The sequence below is a fragment of the Eurytemora carolleeae genome, unplaced genomic scaffold, assembly GCF_000591075.1.
Source record: "Eurytemora carolleeae unplaced genomic scaffold, Eaff_2.0 scaffold556, whole genome shotgun sequence".
In the NCBI taxonomy this organism is placed as follows: Eukaryota; Metazoa; Arthropoda; class Copepoda; order Calanoida; family Temoridae; genus Eurytemora; species Eurytemora carolleeae.
In genome coordinates, this window is record NW_019402189.1 from 88,003 (window position 1) to 97,234 (window position 9,232).

The 9,232-nt window shown below is 30.4% G+C and overlaps 2 protein-coding genes across 2 annotated transcripts in view; both read right to left on the reverse strand.

Annotated features, from left to right (window-relative positions):
• The window catches only part of LOC111718261 (uncharacterized), a gene marked incomplete at its 3' end in the record, with an annotated part of 15,292 nt that extends 6,987 nt beyond the window's left edge, over positions 1 to 8,305 (reverse strand). The window contains 12 exon segments of the mRNA XM_023493802.1: positions 515 to 612; positions 708 to 775; positions 2,202 to 2,258; positions 3,283 to 3,324; positions 3,486 to 3,557; positions 4,151 to 4,277; positions 4,611 to 4,687; positions 6,218 to 6,278; positions 6,553 to 6,648; positions 7,079 to 7,169; positions 7,819 to 7,825; positions 8,223 to 8,305. Coding sequence (XP_023349570.1) covers positions 515 to 612; positions 708 to 775; positions 2,202 to 2,258; positions 3,283 to 3,324; positions 3,486 to 3,557; positions 4,151 to 4,277; positions 4,611 to 4,687; positions 6,218 to 6,278; positions 6,553 to 6,648; positions 7,079 to 7,169; positions 7,819 to 7,825; positions 8,223 to 8,305 — 879 coding nt within the window.
• Positions 8,306 to 8,465: 160 nt separating this feature from the next.
• LOC111718254 (uncharacterized) overlaps positions 8,466 to 9,232 on the reverse strand; it is a gene marked incomplete at both ends in the record, with an annotated part of 1,834 nt that continues 1,067 nt past the window's right edge. The window contains 2 exon segments of the mRNA XM_023493797.1: positions 8,466 to 8,546; positions 8,833 to 8,874. Of these exon segments, the coding sequence (XP_023349565.1) occupies positions 8,466 to 8,546; positions 8,833 to 8,874 (123 nt within the window).

Genomic DNA, 9,232 nt, shown 5'->3' on the forward strand with positions numbered 1-9,232 from the left:
TCTTGTACATAAACTGTACCTTATTGTACTACTTGTTATCTTGTACATAAACTGTACCTTATTGTACTGCTTGTTATCTTGTACATAAACTGTACCTTATTGTACTGTTTGTTTTCTTGTACATAAACTGTACCTTATTGTACTACTTGTTATCTTGTACATAAACTGTACCTTATTGTACTGCTTGTTATCTTGTACATAAACTGTACCTTATTGCACTGCTTGTTATCTTGTAAATATACTGTTCCTTATTGTACTGTTTGTTATCTTGTACATAAATTGTACCTTATTGTACTGCTTGTTGTCTTGTACATAAACTGTACCTTATTGTACTGCTTTTTATCTTGTACATAAATTGTACCTAATTGTACTGCTTGTTTTTTTGTACATAAACTATACCTTAATTTACTGCTTGTTATCTTGTACATGAAACTATACCTTTTTCTACTGCTTGTTATTTTGTACATAAACTATACCTAATTGTACTGCTTTTTATCTTGTACATAAACTATACCTTATTGTACTGCTTGTTATCTTGTATTTCTCTAAATAACGGAGTATTGGAACTATTTTCTTGAAAACTTGAAAACCCAGGAGATGGAAAAGAGTAGCCTAGATATAAAACATATTATAAAGAATTTTCAAAAGTTTGGAATCGTATGGTATCCTTTGATTAGACCCATCGATTCACAACAGTATTTTATTACCTGAATCTTTTTGCCTTGAAGGAGTTCTATTTCTTGTATAGCTATGAGGTACTATGGTATTGTATGCCCTAAAATCATACAATATATGCAAAGTAAGGTAAGGCCAATAGACAAATTGTACTTTACGTGGTGTCATGGGAATTAAGTGACAATTTCTTAATCCCCTTTGTTCCGCGTGGCATTATTACGTCTACACAATTTTTGTAGTTTTCCAGGTAAAACAGTTTAAGATTAAAACTATTCTGTTGTTACCATTTAAAAGTGGTATACAATAAAGGAAATCTAAAGCCCTAAAACTGATGTGAGTAAATCTACAGAGTATAGGAAAAAATGTATTTATAAGTAAAAAATGAACAAGTAAAAATGATGCTATTGAATCATGGAAAGCCGGAGTTCTCTGACGGACTCTCACTCTTTCATTCGCCACGGACAATGAGTTAATCTTCCGTCTTCAGGCTCTTCGTGAAAATTGAGTCTTCTTCGGCTTTAGTCCAGGCTGATCCTATGATCCTATTTTCTCATTCTAAGCCGTGGTTCAAGCCTATTGGCTTGAATTTAAACCAGGATCTGGTGCAACCATGGCTTCGGTTTTCCATGCCTTTAAACATGCATTCAAAGCATGTTTTCTGGGTTGGCATTTACTAAGGACAAATATTTCTCCACGTTGGTGACTTATCATCCACCCCACTTTCTGTCCGACCTATAGCTATATACAAAAGAGCTAAGACGTTGTCCTGTTTATAGGCCAGACTACTTGCAATCCGAGCTTAGCTCCGGGTCCGTATGAGGATTGAAGGGGTTACATATATGGAACTATACCAATCTGAGTTTACCTCCGGGTTTGTATTAGAACTGAGGGGGTTGCATCAATGGAACTATCCCTATTCCGAGCAATTTGGCTCACACCGGTTACACTATTCTTGTGATTTCCAAAATGTTGTTTTCATATTTGCACTTTTAAAGTTGACAGAGATATTCAGAAATCTGTAAAGATTCAAACTTATTAAATAGCAACAAAATCTTTCAAATGTTTAATATCTCCATCAATTTTGAAGGTACAAAGAAGGCAGATCAAATTTTAAAGGCATTCAGTTTTTGTTTTGACACATGCTTTGTCATTTCTCAACCTTCCCAATTCGATTTTTAAGTCGTCTCTTGATTCCCATGTTTATTAGGACACCCTATAGAATATGGAACAGACAAGGAACTCAGTTTCGGATGTATGTATGTATAATGGTTGTTTGTTGCTGTGTAAATGTATTCTTTTGTAATCATTAAATAGATATATAGACGTATATACTTATATTCAGCTGAATTTACTTTTCTTTTCTGAAATTTGGCATTTAACTATTTCCGTGGCATTTAATGTTTTCCTGAGTTTATGAATAATATTATTTTACGATCTGCAATGTTTTCTTTATTTAACGTTTTCCCGCGCTTTTTCGATTAATAATTTCTGAACGCGGCATTCAATGTTTTCTCTGCGCTAGTTACCTGACAGTAAAAGGAGTTGTTGATACGGTGAAGGTCGGGGCAGTTGGAGGAGTTATCCTGAAAAAGGAAAATTCAGTCTTTTTACAGAAACTCAAATCTTCTAATACTTATAATATTTTCAACTTGATGGTGTAAACCTTAGATTTTTCAAATTTGATTATTTGATCCAACAGAATGCGTTGCTTGAAATATAAAAGATCTACAACATTGGTTGGATTAGAAAACCAGAGTTAGTGGTCTCTTTCTCCAAATACAGTAAGAACCATAAAACTGTGGAATAGAAAAACGACTTTTAGACTCAAGCTAAAACTTTAAATAGTCCGATGAATAAGAGACACATCAATTGTGCAGCGTACACAGTACAGTACAGTACAGTACAGTACAGTACAGCGTACACAGATCGATTTCACGTTCTTGTTGACTTTAAAGCTTTTGGTGAAACTATTTGCTTTATAAAAACATTATAACAACATTATAACAACATTATAACAAAATTATGCCAACATTGAACAATATTATAACAACATTAAAACAACATTATAACATCATTATAACAGCATTATAACAACATTATAACAACATTATAACAGCAATAACAAAATTAAAACAACATAAAAACAACATTATAACAACATTAAAACAACATTAAAACAACATTAAAACAACATTAAAACAACATTATAACAACATTATAACAACAATAACAAAATTAAAACAACATTAAAACAACATTATACCAACATTAAAACAACATTAAAACAACATTATAACAACATTAAAACAACATTAAAACAACATTATATCAACATTAAATCAACATTATAACAAAATTATGACAACATTATAACAACATTATAACAACATTATAGCAACATTAAAACAACATTATAACAACATTATAACAACATTATAGCAACATTAAAACAACATTATAACAACATTATAACAACATTATAACAACAAAATTTCGTCTTACTATTCTACAGTTTTCTGCTTATCACTGTATAAAACGATATTTTTAACATTTTTCAAGAAAAAAAAAGAATTTGAAATTTTATTTCTTATTCTTTAATAACAATACCTAGGATACTTGTGATTAGGATGAAGAGAGTTTACTGAAGAACTAAAACAATTTATTAGATTAATTCAAGACACAAAGTTCGACTGTTGATAATAAATGAAGAGATAATCAGGGGCGTACTCAGGAGTCTGTCAAGGAGGACTATACATTTTTTTCCAGGGAACTTATCACATGTTGTGACCTGAACCCCCCCCAAATATTACCCAAGGTTGATGAAAGGTCTAGGTCCAGGTCTACGAACAGGACGGATCTCGTCCAACAACTCATTCTCATCTCTTATAGATTTTATTCAAAAAACATAATGATGAATATTTCAGAGGAATTACTAATAAAAAAGTATTAAACCGCCATTTTGCTCACTCCCAGGAATTACTTGTCAAAAATAATATCAAAATGATAGGTTTCTGGAAATATCTAATTAGTTAACCATATCCCAATTGACTATTTTTGTCAAATATAGATTGGGGGAGGGGGGTGTTTTCCACATGCAATTATGGTCCATTAAATTGAATAACGTAAAACATTCCGCACATTTTTACAACATATACAAATAACAATAGAGAANCTATTTTTGTCTAATATAGATTGGGGGAGGGGGGTGTTTTCCACATGCAATTATGGTCCATTTAATTGAATAACGTAACACATTCCGCACATTTTTACAACATATACAAATAACAATAGTTAGTTATAGTTAGATATCTAGCTTTAAAAAAAAGCTTATTTTTGACAATTTACCACGCAAGCCATCTTGTCTTTTTAAACCACAAATGAAAAAATATATTTTTAAAATAAAAAACATCATGATCTCGTTCATGATCGAATCGACAGAGCTGTTAATGCAATTGCAGAGAATTGGACATGTCACTCTGTAGTAGTAAGTATAGTAGNGTTTTCAGGAGATTCAGGGGTTGCAGGAGATTCAGGGGTTGCAGGGATATCATTTATGACAACAAATTCAGGAGACCCGAATCCTGATTCTCCACCATCTACTCCTGAAAAGTATTCATTTTTTATGATACAAAAAAGAATACAGCGTGACCCCAAAAAAACCGGATTAGAGTTTTTAAGTTTTAAAAAAAAAATTCCATTTCTGGTATATATTTATCTCCTTTGTTGATTTCTGAATTCATTAATAAATTTTGAAAGATATAATCAATCTTCTAGCATGGAAAGTGTTTAATTCTAATAATTTCTCTCCGTTACTTCTGCAGGAAAAATGTTACTTTTGTAGAGAAACCACAATTTAGAAACATGGATAACTCATGTATTCTTGAATCTTGATCAAACAGGGTATCGTTGGGAATTGGACATGTCCCTGTATTTACCGTTAAAGAAGTCTGATGTGATGAGGTTCCTGATAGGAACTGTCGGGGGCAGAGTAGTAATCTCATTCAATCTATTCCTAAATTAAATTAAATTTTAGAGTACAAATGATACGTACTTTTAAGGTATCTTAAGGTATTTAAGGAGGGTATCTCCATGCAAAAATGGCAATGCCCGATTTACAACGGTACCCTGACTCGAAAAGTATATATTTCTGTAAATTTCTCTATTGCTTCTGATACGCAATGTGCAAGTCACTTTCGCAGAGAAACCGCAATTGAAAATAAACAGTTTAAAAAATCAAAAATATGCATATCCAATTCGTGCTTGAACATTCGAGGCAAAGCTTTCAAAGGTACCGTTGTAAATCGGCCATCGTCATCTTTGCATAGAGGGTCACTTGAAATTGAACAGTCCCTTTAAGAATGCGACTAAGACTATCGCACCTCCTAATTTAAAATGAACTTTATTATAAATCCGAAATTGCGGTTTTCGAGTATTTCGAAATGGGTAAACAATCCATTTAGTAAATCTATATATAAATTTAGCTTGTCTGTCTGTTTGTTTGTATCCAATAAACGTCAAAACGGCTGAACCGATCGGGCCCAAATTTTTTGTGGAATATCACGTGATCACAGGGAAGGTTTATGAATGATAAAAACTTTTAAAAAATGTGTTTTAAGGTTTTTAATTTTGTAAAAAAAATTAAATTCTTGAAAATCCGCAAAAAAATTTTCTTCTTTGTTTTAAAATGTAAACAAAAAGAACATGTTCACAATTTAAATAGAAAGCCTAGTAATCATTATTTTAAAAGTAGAAAATTTGGCAAAAAAAACCATATTGCTTCAGAACTATTTCCATATAAAAAAAAATGGATTATAATTCATTAATGATCACATATCATTCACAGTGAGAAAAATGTACCGGTGCAGGGTCATCTTTAAGTAGAAATGGGCATTGTTTCTGTGAACGAGCGATCTTGAAAGTACTGAAGGAGCAAACATTTTTCAAACAATAGAGTTTTCACTAAACGAACGACTTTTTCGAACAAATTTTTTTTAAACTATGTTTTATTGCTGAAAAATTTCAAATTCAATTTCATTTTTACTAAAGTATCGTTCAGAAAAAAATGAACGAAATAGCTGAAAAATTAACAACAATTTTGAGAACGAACGAAATAAAATTTTTTGAACGATTGAAAAAAACGAATAAAATGGGTTGTTCACGAACTATGAACGAACACAATGAAAAAACCGAACGCGCACATCTCTATATTTGAGTATTAAACGGAATTGTGATCCTGATTCCAAAAATTGTGGAATTATCGAGCATTTTCTAGATACGCGAACAGTTCCTTTAAAAGGATACACAACGTTACTCTAAAAAATAATCAAGAAGAAATGAGATATCCTTTTTTATTGAAAATCGATCAGGTTCAGTTGTGGTTTCACTTTAAAGTTAGCTGGTTTCTGACATAGACACATGGATGAAATTATCAGAATTAAACATGTTTCGAAAAATGACGATATCTTCCAAGTTATTGATCCGATAGAAGATTAAAGGGTACCACTGTGAATTGGGCCCCTCTTTTTAGGAAAAAATGAATCACCTAATTCTCACTCTTTGGATATCTGAGATTACAGGTCGATCCGGTACAGCAGGGGTAGGGTCTAAACAATCAATCAAATCAATCAAATCAACCAAATCAATCAAATCAAACAAATCAAACAAATCAATCAAATCAATCAAATCAACCAAATTAATCAAATCAATCAAATCAACCAAATCAATCAAATTAATCAAATCAATCAAATCAATCAAATCAATCAAATCAATCAAATCAATCAAATCAATCAAATCAACCAAATCAACCAAATCAATCAAATCAACCAAATCAATCAAATCAACCAAATCAATCAAATCAACCAAATCAATCAAATATACCTAGTACAAGATCCTGAGCCGGAGTAACTTTCTTAAGTCCGAAAGCTTGATCAACAATAGTTTCTACATCAATATCATCATCAGAAAACTCTTCTTCTGAAATTCATCAAACTTTTAAAATTAAAAAAGCAAAATTACGAATCAACAACTCTAAGTTTTCAATTTCTGATTCCTGCTTTGTCGAAAAGCTTGTTATATTTAGAAATGTCGTATCACGACAAGTGCACAAGATTACGCAGAACATTTTTTTTTGGCACGACGTGTATAAAATACTTTTTGGACTTAATTTTTTTCAGTATCTCAAAGGTTCTCGATAAATAAAAACATTATGGTACAAAAACTTTAAAATACTGCAATCCAAAATGATAGTATCATCAATAGCCCCAAAAAAATCCGAGAAACATTAAAGATTTAGATCACGATGCTGACTTACGGTATTGCATTCCTATAATGAAACTAACCATGAGGTGAGCAATGTTAATAAAGACCAAGCTTTCATAAGTATAGTTAATCTCCGTCCCCATACCTGTCTCCTTATATTGAGGTCTGTAGGGTTTCCTGATTTTAACCCTGAGAGGTCTCATCTTTATCTTCATCTCCTCCTTCTTTCTTAATCTCTGAAATATTTTATTTCTTGAAAATCAAGGATCATTAAAGGGACTGTAAGCGTTATGTCAATTGAAACTCCATGCAAAAATTGGAATGTCTGATCAGATATCAATGTTTATTGATAATTTCTTTAAAAAAGTGACAATTGCGCATTTCTAATGCAGGAAAACTTACAGGAATTATCAGAATTAAACACTTTTAAAACTATAGAAAAACAATAAAAACCTGCACAGTATTGATAACAGATGCAGATAAAGGTTTAAAGGATACAAAAGTTAATTGGATGTTTGCTGATTTTAATAAGGCTTAGTTAGCTCTAAAATCGCCTACCATGCATATTTAATATTTACCCGTTTCTAAACTCTATAAATCACAAGTAAAAAATGACGATATGAATTTCAAAAGATGCGTCTGACGCCACTGAACACTGTTTTTGTTTTTTATTCGAAATATCATAAATATATATATTGCATATATATATATTTTGATTTTATAGATTTATATCTATGCAATATATATATATTTTTTGGCCATATATATGTATATATATATATATTTATGCAATATATATATATATATTTTGGCTTAAACTTTAAACCTCAATATCTCTATTTTAATCAATATATATTCAAGACTTAACGTTTAATTTTCTATTACCTGTTTTCTAATAGTTTGAAATAACAGGAAGTCTAAAATATTTTTAAACCATGAAATAATGTGTCTTTTACAAAGATAAACCCTAAAATCATAAAAAATCTAAATATTGTACATTACGTTCAGAATTCTGCAGGAAATATTTCGTTTAAATTTACTAAAGAAACAAATGGTGCTAACATCTGACAACTCATATAGTTATTTATGTAAAATCTAACCTCGTTAAAGTGTAAGGATAATTTTAAGTGACCCCCATACAAAGATGGCAATGCATTGTCTGCTCAAGTATGAGTTAGAGATCAACTGTTTATTTTCATTTGCGATTTCTCTGCAAAAGGGACTTGCTTACAAGAGACCATGGAGAAAATAACAGAAATATATTTTTTCAAGTCAGGTTTAGATTAGACCTGCTGAATATCTCCAGGTTCAGATTAGACTTGCTGAATAGGAAGTGAAATTGAAGACATATCTTGTTCTTCTCCCGTCCCATCCTTAGATTCAATATATTTTATTCTCCTCTCTTTTCATACATTCATTCTAATAATCTGAAATTAAAAAACTTTTATCAAAATTAACAGAAATTATCAAAAAAGCAAAAAAATTAAGNAACTCAATAAGAAAGAGTTTAACTCTATAGAAATGAGTTTAACCTGGTTAGCGGTATTAACCAGCTCCGGAACAGTAAGTTCCTCTGTAACTAATCTCATTAGTTCCACTCCAGATATTCCATTCTAGGAGAAACAAGCATAATGCAAATATATCACAAGATCCGGGTAATTAAAATTAAAAAGTAGAAATAGAATGAAAAGAAAGAAAAAATAATAATCAAAAATCAAAAAAATATTAAGTACTAGAAAAAAGATTGTTTACAAAATATCTCTTATATATATTTGATATCTATATATCAATCAATCTATCTATCTATCTATCTATCTATCTATCTATCTATTTATCTATCTATATATCTATCTATCTATCTGTGTCTCTCTATATATCTATCTATTTAAATTTCTATACCTGTAGGGACATTATATTTTCCATTGTTAACTCTTCCTCAATCTAAAAAAAAAATAATAAATATTTAATAAAGTAATATCAAACGTTTTTAATGAATTAATAAAACTCAATTATTTTTAATCATACAAATATAATTTATTTTCATAATTCATAAAGAAATATTTTACCACTCAGATTTTCTAATTTCTCTGTCTTTGCAACCCAATGTCGTAGACCTTAGTTATTTCAAATTATGAATTCTGTTAGATTAAATAATCTAAGTTGAAATATCAAAGATTTACATCATCAGGTTTCAAAGATATAGGGATTAGAAAATTGAGTGTTTGACAAAGACTCAATTCCTTTAAAGTAAACCTGATTTTTTGTATTTGCTATTTCATGATTCTCTGTATTTTAATCA